Genomic DNA, 17,393 nt, shown 5'->3' on the forward strand with positions numbered 1-17,393 from the left:
GTCTGGCTAGAAGGAAGGGAAGGTTTGGAGAGGTCTCTTTCTGTTGTCTCCCCATCGTGGTATCTCCTAGCCAAATGTGTGCAATGTGTGTGTGGGTGTGTTTGTGTGTGTGTGTGTGTGTGTGTGTTCATCTCTGTGTCCATCTTTTTCTCTTCTTTCTGGGAGTCCCCGTTTCTCTGTTTTATCACCTTGGATTGCGGCAGAGCTTTCTGAGAGCCCATGTCCTGGCGAATCTGAATGTGGCAAGACTGAGCTCCATCAGGTCGGACTTCCTCCTGATCATAAGGGCCCTCTTTTTGTTTATGTCTATCTCTGCCCCTATCTCTGCCCTAACTCTGCCTCTCTCTCTTTCTGCCCTTGTCCTTCTCCCATTGCTCATGTCATGCTCTGCCCCTCACCCTTTCCAAACTTCTCCACTCCTCCAAACCTTTCCCTACCACACACAGATTTCCCTGGGCTGGGATTTCCCTGGCCAAGTGAGGAGAGAGATGTCTAAGGCACAGCTTTGTCCTCAGGCTCATAGCTGTGTCTGTAGGTCAGTGTAGAGGGACAGCTGTCTGCACAGTTAGCAAGTGCCTACAGGTAAATAAGAGCCTCCTGTCTTCTTAATTAAATCGCCCTTTGCCCAGGCAGCCCTGTGTTCGATTGGGCTGGGCTGGGATCAATAAGCTTCTTTCCTGGTGCGGCCAACCCTGGAGCTGGGCCTGACCTCCCCAGTCCTGCTTAGGCCCTCCTGCCTTCTTCCCCAAAAGCCCGAGAGCCCTGGGAGGGCAAGGTGTCTTGTACTCGTGTGCCTGGGACAGAGTGTGGAACAAGAAAAGAGTAAAAGAGTGATTGAGTAAACTGAGGCACTGGCAGCAAACATGGGCCAGAAAGGCTTGGAGGCCTACACTGTAACCCCCATCCCCAAGATCAACTGTGCAGCTGTGGGAATCATAGCAGGAGCTGCTCCCATCCAGCTCCCTGCCCCAACAACAGCTTATAGCCCAGGAAGGCTGAAGCCCAGTTGGGAGAGAGGGATGTCAGTGTTCAGGACCACTAGGAGCAGTTGCTCCTTTTGACCTCTAAAGGCTTAATACCCCTTTCATAGGCGATCCCCACCTAGGGATCCAGAGCTACTGTGGGAGGATCTGTGAGCTGGGATCAGTATGGCAGAGCCTGTGGCCCTCAATGGGAGACTAGGGTCAGCCTGGAGTTGTGAAGGGCCCAAGGTGAGTAAGGGGTGGAGAGGCAATCACAAGGTTCCAGGCTTATTGGGTTGTTAGGAGGGCTTAGAGGACAGCGTTCGTTGTGTGTTGTGTGTTTGAAGGATGTTATTTTGGAGTCCATTCAAGAGGAACCTCTGACAGGATCACGGGGGCACCAGGTTCTGCAGAAAAGGTCGGTATTAAAGGTTGCTTGGAGCCGCCAATACTGGTTCAGGTCAAGGCGTCTCTGATAGCGGTCGGGGTCGTCACATTTCACTAGGGGATCGGAAAGTCCCTTGTTTGGAAGGACAGGGACGGGTTTGTAACCGACGCCCTTGTAACCTTAGTCTGACCCGGGGGGCGCAGGCCTTAGACATCTCCCGGAGCCCCCGCTCATCGAGTGGCGTTTCCCCCAGGGCGGAGCGTCGGCGGGTCCCCCAGGAGAGCAGGATCCACGCAGGGCTGGCGCCCCCAGCGCCGGGGTTGAGGGAGGCCGACTCCGCGCCGGGCTGGGAGGGGGGCGCGGAATCGGGGCTTTTTAGGACCCAGCGCGGCGCCTCCCTCCGGGGGCGAGTGCGGCTGCGCGCGCCGTGTGCTTGTGTCCGGAGAGCGGCGGGCTGGACGCGGACCGCGCGAGCGAGCAAGCGAGCAAGCGAGCAAGCGAGCCTAGCAGCAGCCCGGGCGGCAGCAGCGTCGCGGCGGCGGCGGCCGCTCCGCGCCTCGCCTCCCCGGCCTCGCCGGCTTAGCCGGCCTCGCCTCGCCGCGCCTGGACCCGCCACCCCCGCCTCCCGGTCGCGACCGCCGCAGCCCCCTCGCCTTGACCGGCACCTTCAGCCGCCTTCCCGAAGCCGGGCGCGAAGCGCGGGGCGCAGAGGCACCGGAGCCAGTGCCCACCGGCCTCGCAGACAGAGCCCAGCCCGGAGAACCCGTGCCCAGCCCCGCGCAGCTCCGCTACAGCCCGGGAGCTGTCCCTTCAGCACCGCCGCCGGAGCCTGAGCGTAGCCCCGCGGAAGCCCAGCTCCAGGCGGAGCGCGCACCGAGCGCAGCGCTCCGCGGTCGCCGACCGAGCAGAGCCCCGGGTGCCCCTGCCCAGGGGGCCCGCCATCTCCTCCAAGAGGCGGGGAGAAGGAGCGAGGAGGGCGGGCGGGCAGGCAGGCGCGCCCGCCGCGGGGGGGAGCAGGCAGCCAGGCAAGGAGAGAGGGAGGGGGCCGGAGCCTGCCCTGCGCCCCGAGCTGCAGCCCGGCCACGCAGGGAAGAAGGCAGCGGTCATCCATCTCCCCAGCGCCGAGAGCGCGCTGCGGCGACCACCGCACAGCCGAGTGCGAATTTCCCGGCCCCCTCTCCTCCCCTCCCCCTTCCGGGGGCTGATCTATCTGTCCGGCCTTTGGAGCAGCTGACCTTCCCCCAAAAAAGCTTTGTGTCAATTTCTTCATTTTCCCGCTGAGATGGGGACGGGAGCCCGGCCCCCGAACCCTCTTTTCCCTCCTCCCGGGGCTCGCCGCTGAGCGCCGTCCCTCTTCCTCCCTTCCTCCCTCCCTTTCTTCCTCCCTTCTTTCCTCCTCTGCCTCCTCCGCAGCCGGACCAGCTCCCTCCCCACATCTGGCGCCTAGAGACCCCTGGGATCCCGCGCACACTCCCTCGGACCAGCACCCGACAGAAAGCGCCCCGAGGGGCTTGGGTCGCTCTTGGGGTGGCCAGAGCCACCATCCTCTGTACCCCCCGACGGCTGGGGGGGAGGGGGGAGGAGGCCCCGCGCCCCCCTCCCCGGCGCCAACTCCCCCTGGCGGCCGCTCCCATGGGTGTCGCTGGGCCGCGCCATGCCTAAGGGGGCGCCGCGATGGGCCAAGGGGACGAAAGCGAGCGTATCGTGATCAACGTGGGCGGCACGCGCCACCAGACGTACCGCTCGACGCTGCGCACGCTGCCCGGCACGCGGCTCGCCTGGCTGGCGGAGCCCGACGCCCACAGCCATTTCGACTATGACCCGCGCGCCGACGAGTTCTTTTTCGACCGCCACCCAGGCGTCTTCGCGCACATCCTGAACTACTACCGCACTGGCAAGTTGCACTGCCCCGCCGACGTGTGCGGGCCACTCTATGAGGAGGAGCTGGCCTTCTGGGGCATAGACGAGACCGACGTGGAGCCCTGCTGCTGGATGACTTACCGCCAGCATCGCGACGCAGAGGAGGCGCTCGATAGCTTTGGCGGCGCACCCCTTGACAACAGCGCCGACGACGCGGACGCCGACGGCCCCGGCGACTCGGGCGACGGTGAGGACGAGCTGGAGATGACCAAGCGCCTGGCGCTTAGCGACTCCCCGGACGGACGGCCGGGCGGCTTCTGGCGCCGCTGGCAGCCGCGCATCTGGGCGCTCTTCGAGGACCCCTACTCCTCCCGCTACGCGCGGGTAAGTGACAATCTCTCCATCAAAAGAGCGGAGCCTGGTGGGGAAGGCAGGGTCCTCTGTCTCCCTGAGGCGGGGGTAGATTCCAGAACTGGGGCTTAGAGAGCCAGAACTGAAAGGAGTGTGTGTGTACATAGGAAACCGTGTATAAGAGGAAGGATAAAAAAGAGGGTGCTCTTTGAGGGTGACTAGTTCTGTAGGTATGGAAGGTCTGCGTCTGTATTTCCAAATTTAGTGAGTACAAATCGGTGTTTGTGTGTATGAGTAGATTGTGTGTGCATATTTATGTAAGTATGGTGGTGTGTCTATTTGGGTGGGTCAGATATTAGTGGGAAGGAGAGAACATGTGTGTATGTTTGAGTGTGCAGGAATGCCTGTGCATGCATGTTTGTGTCTTTGCGGATGCACACTGGGAAGATGTGAGCTGCCCTTTAGATTTTGTTATGGGGAGAGGAGCTGGGAGCCCTTCCTCCCTCCCAGGGAAAGGCATCTGGAGCCAGTCAGGGCCTATAGAGGAGGGCCTGGCCTGGTCCGCTGCTTGAGGCAGACCACCCCTCCCCAGGGAACAACCTTGGGCTGTTGTGAAGAGATGGTCAAGGGGGAATCTTTATGGCTAATTAAGTAGTGGGTATGGATGGGCCTGGGCTGTGGAGAGGGTGATGTGGCCCCTCAGACCTGCTTCTGGGAACACTGCCTGTCCTTCTTCCTCAAAAGGGGGGGGGCGTGTGGAGGGAGCCACTATGCTTATGCCTGTGCTGCCTCTGGGACCTGTCAGGAGCAGAGTGGGGGTTTCTAAAAGGGAACCTGCAGGAAGGTGTGTGAGAGGTGGGCGTGTCTTCATCGGCCACTCCCCTTTCTGGATAGCAGCGGGTTGCTGGAGAGCAAGGGCACCCTGCTGCTGACCTTGGCCTCTCAGAGGCATCTCTGGATTAGTTTCTTCCTTTGTAAAATGGGAGAGGGGGTCTGGTGAAATCTCCGGGTCTTTATTTGCTTCACTGAGCCGAAAAGGGAAACACTGGTAGCAGCCACCCACCCTGGAGGAGACGTTCATTGCATTCCCTGGGCTCTGTGAGGTCTGAATGGAAACCTAAAGCGTGTGAGGTCTGAGTTGGGAATTTAAAGCAAAGCCCCCCACCCCCACCCCCCTACCAGGCAGATCACTGCTCTTTTTTACTGCTCCACATCCCTTCCCTCCTCCTCCCAGGAGCCAAGGTGGGGAGGATGGGGTAGGGGAGGGGGCAGGATCAGTGCTGAGGGCCAGTGGGGGAAGGGGACTTGGGGGGCACTGATGTGTCCACAGGGAGAAAAGGGCTGTGTCTAGGCACAGGTCTGGTAGATCTGTGATGTTTTAGCATGTGAAGGAGGGAGAGCAGGACAGATTCTTATACATTAAATCCTAGAACAGATGTGTGTGTTGGGGGGGTGGTTGGGGAGAGGACCAAGCCCCCCATTTTGCCACTGAAGACCCTACACAAGGTCACTCAGGGAGCTAGAGTCGAAGCAGGACTAGAACGCAGGTCTCCTGGGACCCCATCGTCCCCTGAGCTGGCTGCCAGCTCCCTGCCATTCCCAGAATGGACTGGACCCTCAGAGGTCTACCCTCCCCTCTCCTCCTGACAGAGGCCACCACAGCCAAGGGATTATGTAACTGGAGGCTGTGGCTGAGCTGTGGGGAGGGGCAGGAGAGGGGGACTGGGAGGTTGAACCACTACGTGCTGGGGCTGGGGGCATGCTGGCAAAGGCCTGGGTTACAGCAGCCACCCATTCAGCCTGCATTTGACCTTGGACAGCATCTCACCAGCACCACCACCCTCCTCAGCCCAGGAAAGAAGGAGAAAGCCCAACTTCCTCATTGTCCTTTCGCCCACCTGGATCCCTAGTAAGAGGCTGGATACCCCCAGCCCAACGTTGGACTCAGCTTTCAGGTTCTGGGCTGTGCTCCTAACTTTCAGGATAGGCAGGGGGACATATGGGGCCTCTTCCATCCCATCACCGTCCACCCTCTTCCACTTGACGTTCTTAGGCCATGGGGTGGCCTTCACCCAATGCAGATAAATGGGCTGGTTAGTGTGGCTTGGGGTCTTGTTGGTGTTCGAAGGCTTACAGAAATGTCCTGATTGTCTCAAGTGTTCACTGAGGAGCAGACTCTAAGCGAAGGGCTGGGGTCTCTTGGGGAGGTGAAGGTGGGTTAGAAGCCCCCCACCGTCTGTGCCACCACCTTCTCTCCCCAGGAGACTCATAGAGTCATTCTAACTCCTTTGAGTGACATCTGAGGACACTGAGGCCCACAGAGGAGGGACCTGTCCAAGGGCACTCAGGGGAACTGAGGGCAGAGCCTGGATTAGAACCCAGGCTTCCTGCTGCACGCCGGGCTGGCCTAGCTGCATTGCGCTGCCTCTCTGCGGCTCATCTGCGCAGGGAGCAGCCGGCTGCCTGCCCTTCCTCCCCCTCATCTCTGCTCTGCCGCTGCTGTCACCTTTGTTTACCCCTCCCCCCTCCTCACACGGGTGGGTCAGGATTTAAATTTGTATTCTAGATGCTAGACCAGAATCCTGGATGCGTGTGACATTGCATGTACGTGTGGAAGAAAAGCTGTACGTGTGTGAGAGAGACTCTGTGTAAGAGGGATTTTCTGTGGGTGTGAGAGACGCTTCATACGTGTGAGAAAGGCTGGATAAGAATAAAAACATGTGTGAGAGAGACTGTGGGGGTAGGGTGTGCATGCGTGTGCCCCTGTGCACGTGTGTGTGGTATGTGTGTGTTTGTGGTGAGACTCTGTGAGAGAGATTCTGGGAGTCTCTGTATCAGAAATCCTGTATGAATGTGAGAGAGACAGATTCCATGTGTTTGGAGATGGACTTTGTGTGTGAGAACGAGACAGCGTGGGAGACAGCGCGTACATAAGAAAGAGAGGGAGACTGTATGTGTAAGAGAAATGCTGGGTGTGTGTGAGAAACTTGAGGTGAGTGTGTCCCTGTGTGAGCGTATGGCTGTGTGTGGCGAGTGTGACATCGCACATGTGAAGCTCTGCCTGTGAGGCCCTGTGTGTGTGTGTGTGTGTGTGTGTGTGTGTGTGTAAGGCTGTGTGCATGAGAACATCTGTGCATGAGGCCATACCTGGTGTGGGGGACTCTGCGTGTGGCTCGGACTGTGTGTTTGAGGCTCTGGGTGTCAGTGCGCTGTGGGTGCTTGTTTGTGACAGAGACCCTGTGTTGCCCAGGTGTGGGTGTGTCTTGAGGAGGGTGAAACTCCACACCAGCTTCCTGCTTGCTCCCTTGATCTCCTGGTCCTCCTGAGCTGCCTTAGTGAGCAGTTTTGTTCCTCATGCCTGTCCTCGGTTCAAATACTGCTCTAGCCCAGGCCAGTGGTGGGCGTGTGGATCAGACAGATAGTGAGGCCACCCTGCCCCAGGCCTTCTTGCTGGCCCTGGAAGGTAAGGGCTGTTTTGCTGGAACGGCAGGTCCCATCTGACCCCTTGAGGGTGACAGTGTGAGCTAGAGCAGCCGGTTCCCTGGGTCCCCTCTCCTATACTTTCCTGGGCACCGGTGCTGAGGGGGTGAGGGGTGGGGAGGTGAGCTGGCACAGGACGGGGTGAAGGGTGGACACACACAAGCAGAGGACGATGGTGACTCTCTGTGGTAAGGGCTGTGAGGGGGCTTCCCGGGGCTCTGAGAGGACGCACAGTCCCAGAGGAGGCAGTGCTAGGGTAAGCTTTAGGGGGCAGGTTGAATTAACCAGGCAGATGGCAGGGGATGGCAGTCCTGGCACACAAAGCCATGAGGGTGTGGGAGCAGGCAGGGCTGTTGGCAAAGCCTGGGGCAGCCCTGCCTTCAAACCTGTCCTTCTCTCTGTGTTGGCTTTTATCTGAGATTTGCACGTTTTCATCAGGAACATCGTTCTGTGTCAGGTCAGGGCTAATGCTGGTCCTTGTTCCGTAGGCCACAGAGTATCCTTAGTATGTGGTGTGTACATGTGTGTGTGTGTGTCATGAGATCTGTCCTCCTTTCAAGTGACAGTCATTTGACCTTCCAAATGACAAGGAAGTGCCAGTGGTTCCCAAGCTGGGGAAGCCCCACCAGCCCACTGCCCATCTCCCCTCTGATGCTGGCTGTCTGTCTCTCTGCCTTATCCCCTGCTCTTTGGGACCCAAGGCAGCCCTAACTTCTCCTCAGCTCCCTGGGAGGGAAATGCACTTGGTGGCTGGAGTGAAAAGCCCAGCAAGAGACTTCTGTTCCTCCCTTGGGTCTTAGCCGACACAGGGTTCCTGGAGTCTTGGTGAGAGGCGGAGAGAGAGAGCTGTTGTCAGAGACTTCTGAGCGACCCCTCCCCACCTCAGAGTCTGTCAGGGCCCCATTTCTAGTCATGGTAACATGTGAAGGAGACCGTGAGAGGAGGAGAAGGGGCTGCTGGGTTACCCTCCCTGCTGCCACCCCGTGTGTCCCCCACCACAGTGTGTCTGTCCCCCACTTGCTGTTTTTCTCCTTCCTATGATGCTTTTATAGGTGTCCTTGGGACTCTGGGTGGTAACACCCCCCGCCCTAGCTCCCTTGTCAGTAGAGAAAAATCACAAACCAGTGTCTCCCCATCCCAGTCTCTCAGCCCCTTCACCTCTAAAATTGGCCCTATGATTGAGTTAATGAAAGAGTCACTGTGTTGGTGTACGGAGAGCCCCCGTCACAGGGCCTCACGTGCAGTAAGTACTCAGTAAATGTTGGTTGCTATTATCACTCCGATTATCCGTGTTATCCTTCCCCTTCATGGCTCTCTAGAGTCTGTCCTTTGCCCTCCATCTCCACGTCCACCACCCTGGTGCAAGCCACCAATGTTCCCCTCAGACCTACCCCTCTGGCGGCTCCCAGCTGTTCTCCTGCCTTCGGCTCCCGGCCCCTCCAGTTCATTCTCTACTTGGCCACCACACAGAGAGGTCTCTTTAACTCATGAATCTGTCAGTCTATTCCCTTGCCTGTTTAAAACCCTTTGGTGCTTCCCTGGACCATACTTTGGGCTCTCCAGTCCTGCCTGCCTCCTCAGTCTCCTCTGGTCTGGCTCTCTCTGCGGCTCACTGAGCTGCAGCTACCTTGGCCTCATTTCAGTTTCTTGCCTGGGCCAGGCGTCCCTGCTTCCGGGCCTTTGCACATGCTGTTCCCTGGGGAGCATTCTTTCCTCCTGGTCTGCACTTCTTCATCCTTCACACCCTGCTTGAAACATTGTTCCTTGGTGATGCCTTCCCGACCCCACACCCTGGGTCAGGAAAGAGTCCTTCCTTTCCTTCAGAGAAGCTATCTGGTATGTAATAAAATTTTCATTAGCAGCTTTGCTTAATTCAAGTTTGTGTCTTGCTCCAGACTCTAAGCTTCCTACAAACTCAATATAATAGGAGCTACTGTTATGACAAGATGAGGAAGTTGTGGCCCGAGAGGGGCCACATGTGAGAAGATGGGGGGCTGGTTCAGAAAGCCAGATCTCTAACTGCCAACTCTGTGGCCTGAGAGCCCTCAGGCACCTTCGCCATGCCTCAGGGAGTGTCTAGAGTCCTGTGCCCTGGAGGCAGGTGTCTGTGCTCCTTGACTATGGCAGGAGGCCTGCTATCTGCCAGAAGCTTTGGGAAGACTGGCAGGCGGTTGTCTTAGAGGTGTTGTGGGGAGTCCGAAGGGGACTCATTTCAGGGCCTGCTGCCTAGGCCAGGGATCTTGGGGCCTCCCAAGACAGCTGAATATAGTGCTATGGCTATTCTGAGCGGTCCCATGACCAGTGTGCTCACTTTGGACCAAAAGGTCAGGGCCTTGAGCCGCTCCCTCCCATCAGCCCCTAGGCTAGCCAACGGCCTGAGCTTCCCTTCCCTAGAGACAGGGTCTGAGGAAAAGGGGACTATTGGCTGTCCAGGCCTGATTCATGGAGACCCCTTGGGTGGGAGGGACCACCTTCCACATGCATGAAGGCTGTTGGAGAAGATGGGTGCTCCTGGGCCACCTCTAGCCACTACCCTCATCTGGTGGAGGCGAAGCAGACTCAGAGAGGGGAAGACACTTGCCCAAAACCACACAGGGAATTAGTGAAACTCCAACTCTCATCCTCTCCGCCCAGGGCCTGGCCATTGGCATCTCTTTTGGCTCTCAGTTTTAACAGAGTACCAGGTACTACCTGCACATGCTGTTCTTTTACTTACCCCCATAATTTCCTCCCCTGAGGGAGGGGGATGAAGCCTTCAATGGCCCTCCCACCCCCCTTCTCCACGCCTCCCCGTGCCCCCCACCCAGGTCTCAGCACAGCTGGTTCGGATGTTTGCAGGTCATTCAACCCAGAGTTGGCCCAAATTCTGTTCTTACCATCCTCCTAGCAAGATTTTTCTAGAACCCCTTTCCTTTCTTGAATTATAATACTAACGGCTGCTATTTACGAAAGCATTTACTATGTATCCTTCATAAGGGCTTCATTTCCATATTCTCATTTAATTCTCACAAAACTGCCATGGAACTGTATCGTTATCATCACGCCAATGTCACAGATGAGGCTGCTGAGGCTCAAAGCGGTGAGTAACCTAACCAAGGTCACTCAGCTCCCGAGCGGGAGAGCCAGCCCTCGGATCAGGGCTGCCGGCACTGGAACTCTGTCCAGAACCACCGCTCAGGACTGCCTCCCACTGCCATTCCAGGATAGTGGGGTCTCTGGCCCAGGCTAGGGTTTCCATCTCCTTCCCCTCCTCCCCCAGCAAACACTCGTTCTTCACAACCTGTCTGGGATTCCTGCTCATCAAGTTGTGGGCCCTGAACTTGGGTAGGTAAGGGCCCAGACTCAAAGGCTAAGACGTGCTCTGACAGTCCCCGGGGAGAGGGTCTTCCAAAGGTGCCGCATTGCCCCCCACTAGCCGTGCAGGCTCTGGGGCTCCATATGCCTACAGGGGAATGGCAGAGGACTCAGGGAAGGTCCAAAGTTGTCCTGCGCAAGGTGGTAGATACTTGGGGGAAGCCAGGGGTAATGCTGGCTCCCCCTTGGTGTGGCATTCAAGGCCTTCTGCTCTGGAACCCGGACATGAGCTGCTCCCTTCTGCCAGCCTCCTCCCAGGCCTCCTCATCTCCAGCCTTCATTCCAACCTCCGGGTTTTTGCGTACTTCTTTCCCTTTCTCAGTGTCTCTTCTAGATTTGCTGAATGTGACAACCCATTCCACAAGGCCCCTAATGCTTACCCTGGCTGCTCCTGCCCTAGCTGACCACTCTGGGGAGTGAGGGTTGGGCATGGAGTAGCCAGGCTTGCACGATTTGAGCTGGAGGACAGTGGGGGCACTTCTGGAGGCCTGTGGCTAGGCCAGGTGGGCCCTCGGGATCAAGGACCGGTCCAGATGCATGGAGAGATGAGGCCACAGACAGTTGTGGGCATCAGGCAACTAAGCCAGAGCAAGGTCTGTAGCTGAGCCATTAAACCAAGCCAGGCTCCCCTGGGCTAATCCCAGCACCCCCTCAGGCTGCAGGGTGGGCCTCTATGAAGTACAAAAGTCATTCCAAATGACCAAGTGCCTCCCCAGTCCGGACATTCCAGGAGCCTAAGAATTCTGGACTTCAGCTTTCCGGAGTCGCTGTGGGTGCCAAGTTAGTCCTTCCCTAGGTGTCCATCCACATCTTCAGCCCTGCCCCTTTCTAGGACACATTTGAGCTCTCCTGCCAAGGGCCCTGACACCAAGCAGGGAGGAGCCCCCGGGAAGGGATCTGAAGAGCTTCCTCCTTTCCTCCTACATTCATTCAGGCTCTCTCCACCTGCTCTCATTCATGCCTTCAAGACACAGGAATCACGCCCTGCCTGGGCTTGCCACTGTGACTGCTGTGACCCGTCCCTGGCTCTCCCAGGCACTCCTGGGCATAAACCTGTGGGTCCCACCTCCTCAGCATGTGCTTTGCTCAGGCCCAGCAGGTGGCACCTGTTTGCCCTCTTCTGCAGGCTGTTCCCTTGGCCATGTGCCCTGTGGGAGCTGCAGAGAGGTGCATTTAGAGAGGAAATGCTGCGGCCGCCTGCAGGGGCTTGGGCCAGGCAGGGCGACTAGCTTTGATGGGGCTGTGGGGCAGTGAGCGCCCTCTGTGCCTGGTGGGGCTGGACCTGGGCAAGGCTCTGGGCAGCGGTTGGTCTGGGGGCTGCAGGGGTGCTTATGGGAGTATTCCCACCTGTGACTGACTCTCACATGACCCAGGCTGCTTCCAAAAGGTCAGGCTCCTGGGCTCTGTCCCTCGAGAATGATTCCTGGATCTGGGGGCTGGGGTGCTCAGGATGCTGGCTCCACTCCTGGGCAGGGAGACTCTGCACTGGGGGCTGGGGACATAGGGCCTCTTGCCAGTTGGCGTGGTCCTCTGACCAACAGCACCGATGTCACCTGGGCACAGGGTAGAAATGAAGAATTTCAGGCCCTACTCGGATGTCACCAGCTCAGCTCAACCTCCTTCCGTTCCATGCTCTCCTGTTTCCTTCTTTGCATTAACACCATCTAGCTGTATTTTACTTATTTACCTCATTTGCCGTCTGTTTCTTTCACTAGAAGAACCTAGAACAGGACCTGGCATGTAGTGGGTGTTAAATAAATATTTATTGAGAGGATGGATAAGGAGACTAGAGTTCAAGACCTAGGTCAGACACCATACCCTGGAGCCTGTTCCCACCTGACCCCCTTCTTCCTTGCCTCACCCAGGGACACAGTGCCTCCATCCCCGAGCCTAGAGCAGTGACGGAGAGACAGAGACTAAGGCAGTGCTGGGACCGCGGAGTGTCCTGGTCAGGGCCAGGGGTGGGGGGAGGCAAGCAGCAGCCAGGACAGGTCCCACCTGCCACTGTCACCACCCAGGGCCACATGAGGCTTTTCCCATCCCTCCCCCTTCACCTCAGCAAACTCCTTTTTCACTCTGCCTCAGCCCAGTGAGCCCCTGGCCCTGCCCCCCACAATCGGAGCTCAGAGACTGAGGAACTAGTTTCCCCAACCAGGACTCACGAGCTCTCACACAAGGACACACGTGTTGCCGGGACAGCGTTCCCAGGCCCAGGTGGTCCGACCAAATGCCCAAGTGTCACTTCTCTTGCGACTCCCCCTGGAGGCCAGCCAGGCTCTTCTGCTGTCCCTCCCCATCTTCCTCCCCATCCACCTCCTTCTGTTCCCTGTCCCTTCTGTCACCCCCTTCCTTCTATGAGTTACTGGCTGTCAACACAAACTCTTCCCCTTGAAATCTTAAGGATGCTTTTTGTCCCAAGGTCCCCGGCTAGGAGTCCCAGTCACATGTTCCGCTGAAAGTGGATGGGCCTCGAGGCCTCACTTGACAGTGTGACCTGGAGCCCAGTCTCTCCTAAGAGCGTGTCCTCTGGAGCCAGGAGGCCTGCATTCATGTCCTGGCCCAGCAACTCCCAGCTGTGTGACCTTGGACAAGTTCCCTAACCTGTCTGTACCTCGAGAGGGATATTAATAGCGCCTGACTCATAGGGAAGGGGAGAGGCCTGAATGTGTTAAGCACTTAGCCCAGAACCCGAAACATAATAAGTTCTTAATTATCGTAGGTTCCATTATTGTCTTTTCACCGGCGCTTGGCTCTGGAAGACCCAGACCGTCAGCTGTTCTCTGTCGGCTTCCTTCTTTCGGAAACTGACTCCCCTTTTAAATAACTCTCTAGGGGTCACCTCACCTACCTTGGCCCTGGGGGGCTCCCGCTTCCGGAGTCTGTCTCCCATGGGCCAGATTTCAGGGGTGTCATCTTGGCAGGGCCTGCATTCTGTCTTGCTTTCTGCCACAAAGCTGCTGGGCATCATGGACAGACCATGGCCCCTCTGATCCTCAGTGCCCCCACTGGTCGTCATGGGCCACTGGTGCCTGCTCTGTCTCCTTGTCCCAGTGTAGTGGGCGATGAGGGAGATGGAAGACGGAAGTTGTGCCGCGGAGTAGAGGGGCGGGGGGGGGCATTGACATCTGTGGTGGGGAGCCAAGCACAGGCACCTGAGATGCTGACAGGACCCCCAGTGTGGAGGGGGCTGGCAGGCAGGGGACCAAGTATCCCAGCTTTGGGCCTCAACATGCCTAACTTTACAGGCAATGCACGGTGAGCACTGGCTGCAAGGGCCAGGCAGACCCTAGATGCTTCTGGGACCCGGGGCTCCTGTGGGTGCCAGGGGCCAGTGCCCTCTCGGGCTGGCCTGCCCCGCCAGGCCGACGCCAGGCTGGGTGGGGATGAGCTAATATTAGCTGGGCAGCCCCAGACAGCTGAGCTCAGGGGGCCTCGGAGCTTCACTGGGCCCAGGCTTAGATGTAGCTTTGGCCTGGGCCACAGACGCCAAAGGAAGCTTTCTCAAGCCTGCGCATGGCCTCGGATGCCCCTTCCACCCTGGCCGGGTCCAGACCTTCCCCAGACCTAGCCTGGCAGCCCTGCTCCTGCTTCACTCTGGCTCCGGGCCTGCCCACAAGCCCCTGGCCCCCTGCCCATGGTGTGCCCCCGCCTTACCTCTTTCCTTCTCCATCCACAGTGCAGGAAGGGCCTTCTCGCCCTACACCCCTACTCTACCCTAAGGATGCTCTCGGTAATTCCTGCTAGGGGCTGCTGTTAGCATTCATTTGTTCCTTCATTCAGTCAACGTAATTATTGAGCGCCTCCTGACTAGGAGGTAGGCACTGTTCTAGAAGCTAGGAATAGAGTAAAGACCAAAATGGTCAGAAATCTCTGCCCTCAAGAAGCTTACATTCTAGCGTGGGGAGAATAAAAAGAAATAAATGGACACATGAATATAAAGTGTGTTGGATGGTGGGGAGTGCTGTGGAGCTACGTCACAGAGGGTAGGGCCAGGAAGTGCTGGGGGGTGGCGAGGATTTTAACCAGTGTGGCAGGAAACCAGGTGATGTTTCAGCAAAGACTTGAAAGCAGTGAGGGAGGGAGACATGTGTCATCTGGGGAACAGGGGTCGTGAGACATGCAGAAGTCCTGAGCGGACCTGTGTGCCTAGGGGTGAAGACCCCGCGAGAGGCCAGTATCCAGGGCCGGGCTCAGAGAGCTGAGAGACTGTGGGAGGTCAGAAAGAGAAGAGCAGAGCTCCCCACCACCCCACTGTGCTCTTGGTGGCAGGGTCTCGCCGCATGGGCTCTCTGGGTGTGCTAACCTGGTGTTCGGTGGTGTTTATGTCTCCACTGTTGTCCTCTTCCCTCTCCTTTCCTCCCCTCCCATGGCCTCAGGGGCTGCACAGTCCTCACGTCTAGGAAGCTGGGCCTCAGGGTGGGGGCTCTTGCCTCACCACAGTGGCGACCCTCTGTCTTTTCCCGAAAGGCCAACTGTGCCATTCAGGGTGAGGTGTGGGGCCACACAGGGCTGCCACCAGGCTGTGGGGATGCTGTCTTCTCAGGGGCGCTGGGGCTGGAGAGAAGTTGGTGTGGGAGCCAGAGGGAAAGGGCCCTTCCAGACCAAAGTCTTTCAGCAATTTGCATTCTCATAGCCCCCCCACGGCTGCTTACCTGCTTCTCACTGGGTCAGACTTTGAGAAGATGGTCAGTGTAGTGTTCATGGGCCAGACTGGAGCAGACTGCCTAAGTCCAAACTTGGCTCCGGTGATTATTAGCTGTGTGACCTCTGTAAGCCTCAGCCACCTCAGCCGTAAAGGGGGGATACCAAGAGTTCCCACTTCAAGAGGCTGCCATGAGAACCCAACGAGATAAGGTCCAGAAAGCTGGTTAGCACAGTGCATGGTCCAACACAGGTGTCCCAGTCATGCCTGATCACTCTCACCATTTGGCACATGAGGCATCTTTCTAGGAGGTCCCGCAGACACTGGCCTCTCCCCCCAGGGGATTTGGAGAACATGAAACGAATGTCTAAGAAGGGGTTGCTGTAACCAGGAGGCTTTGCTGGTTCTGCAGGGACCTTCTCCGCCCATGAGGATGGTAGATCAGGGAAGTGTGACTCCCTTGGGTCTTGTCAGGGCAGGACTCTGAAGATATTTTAGACCACAGCCTCCCGCCAGGGCCAGCATCTTACCACTTAGAGATTAAATGTTTTATACTCAGCCTCAGGGGTTCTCTTAGCAGCTGTGAGGAACACAGTCACCCACTGGGCCACCTGGAGCCACCAGAGTCCCAGGATGAGGGCAGGGCTTTTGGTGGCATACAGGGCAGGCACCTGCTGAGGGCCAGGCCCAGGCGGTGTGCTTCTCCCCATATTGCCATGGGAGCTCCCACCTGGGCGCCCAAGCAGCCCACATGCCCGGAGCATGGTCCTTGACTTGGTGGGTGGGGGGGCTTTGTTATCTCATCCATAAACTGTGCATCATGGTATCACTTACCTCTCAGGGGAGCTGGGCGAATCCACCAAGCAGAGGCAGAAAGATAATTCGTGAGGGAGAAAATATGGTTCAAAGCAGGGCCATGTATGCAGGAGACTGCTGTCTCAAGGGCAGGGGAAGGGTGAGGAGGGAACGGGTAGAGGCGAGAGCACAGGCCTCAGTGTGGGCTTAGGCAGGTGGCATCTGGCCAAGCCTCTTTGCTCCTGGTGGGGGTGAGCTTCGGAGGGCAGAGCCTGAAGCATTGTGCCTAACACACGAGACACGCTTCCCTACCAGGGGCACCACTGAACCTGTTTCCTGGGTTCAGATGCCCTGGGAGGGCTGGCATGATGAGGACTGAGCCACAGAGACAAGGAAGCAAGCTGTGGAAGCTTTGTCCGGTGGCCCCACAGCCTCAGGGGCAAGAACCACTGTCACCAATGATGTATTTAGCAGCACAAAGGTTAGAAATGCCGGGCACTGGCTTCTCTTCTAGGCAGCAGGAACCATGTCTCCTGAGGCCTGGCTGCCACCAAGCAGATATTTTTTTTTTCCGTCTGGCAGTCTGGGGACCTGAGTAAAAGTCTCAGAGTAAGGAATCGCTGTGCTTTGTACCACTTGGACAAGTCTTTCCATGCCCATGGCCTTCCTGAACTCTGTTGTGCTACCCTGGGAAAATCCTACCCAACATGTCTTTCCAGACCACCCACCCTTCACCTCTAGGTACATTCGCCACTTCCTTAGCTGCTCCCCTGTGTCCTGCCTTTGCCTCTTCTGTTCCTTCTTGAACAGTCTGCTCTGCCAGAGAACTTCTCCTGCCCTTGATCGAGCTGCCCTATTGAGATTTCCTGTCTCCCCAGCTCAGCTGCAGCCTCTTTGAGGAGGAGGGTCAGCTCAAGGAATGATGGTTCCTGTTATATAATATGGAATCAATAAATCCTTTCTAAAGTGACATACTTCACCACAGCCCTCTCAGGTGGAAGGATGAGATAGTATCCGCATTTCATTGATGAAGGAAAAACTGGCCCAGAGAGATTAATTTATTTGCATGGACCATCCATCTAGTTAGTAAGTGGTGGAAGAAGGACTAGATCCCCAGGTCGTCTTTGAGCGATTGAGAAGGTCAGTTACAGCAGTGCTATGTTCCTTCCCACTCTATTATGCTAAAGTTGTGTGGTCAAGAATGAGGAGGTTGGATGGTCAGATGGGTGATTGGCAAGTGGACGAAAGAGTGGATAAAAGGACGGTCCATGGATGGAGATGAATGGGTGGAAGGAAGAAGGTATGAATGGGCACCCCACGGGGTGGGCACCTTGGCGGATGGGTGCTCAAATCAATGGTTTTAAGGATGGATGGAGGGATACTGTTCTAGTGGCTTGGCTTCAAGGCAGGAAAGGAAGTTTCACCTCTCGTTCAAAGAAAATATCCCAGAGGAGAGAACTGGGAAGCTGAAGACTTCAGGGTGCAAGGCAGGGTAGAGAAACCTAGCCGCCGAGCAGAGAAATTAGGTTTCCAGATGCAGGGGTGGACAGTTCGTGGAGCG

General features: G+C 57.3%; 1 protein-coding gene across 1 annotated transcript in view; it reads left to right on the forward strand.

Moving 5' to 3' along the window:
- The first annotated feature begins 3,024 nt into the window (after positions 1–3,024).
- KCNC1 (potassium voltage-gated channel subfamily C member 1) overlaps positions 3,025–17,393 on the forward strand; it is a 42,273-nt gene continuing 27,904 nt past the window's right edge. The window contains exon 1 of the mRNA XM_044258916.1: positions 3,025–3,594. Coding sequence (XP_044114851.1) covers positions 3,025–3,594 — 570 coding nt within the window. The remainder of the gene's footprint in view (positions 3,595–17,393) is intronic.

This window comes from Neovison vison, chromosome 7 (assembly GCF_020171115.1).
Source record: "Neovison vison isolate M4711 chromosome 7, ASM_NN_V1, whole genome shotgun sequence".
In the NCBI taxonomy this organism is placed as follows: Eukaryota; Metazoa; Chordata; class Mammalia; order Carnivora; family Mustelidae; genus Neogale; species Neogale vison.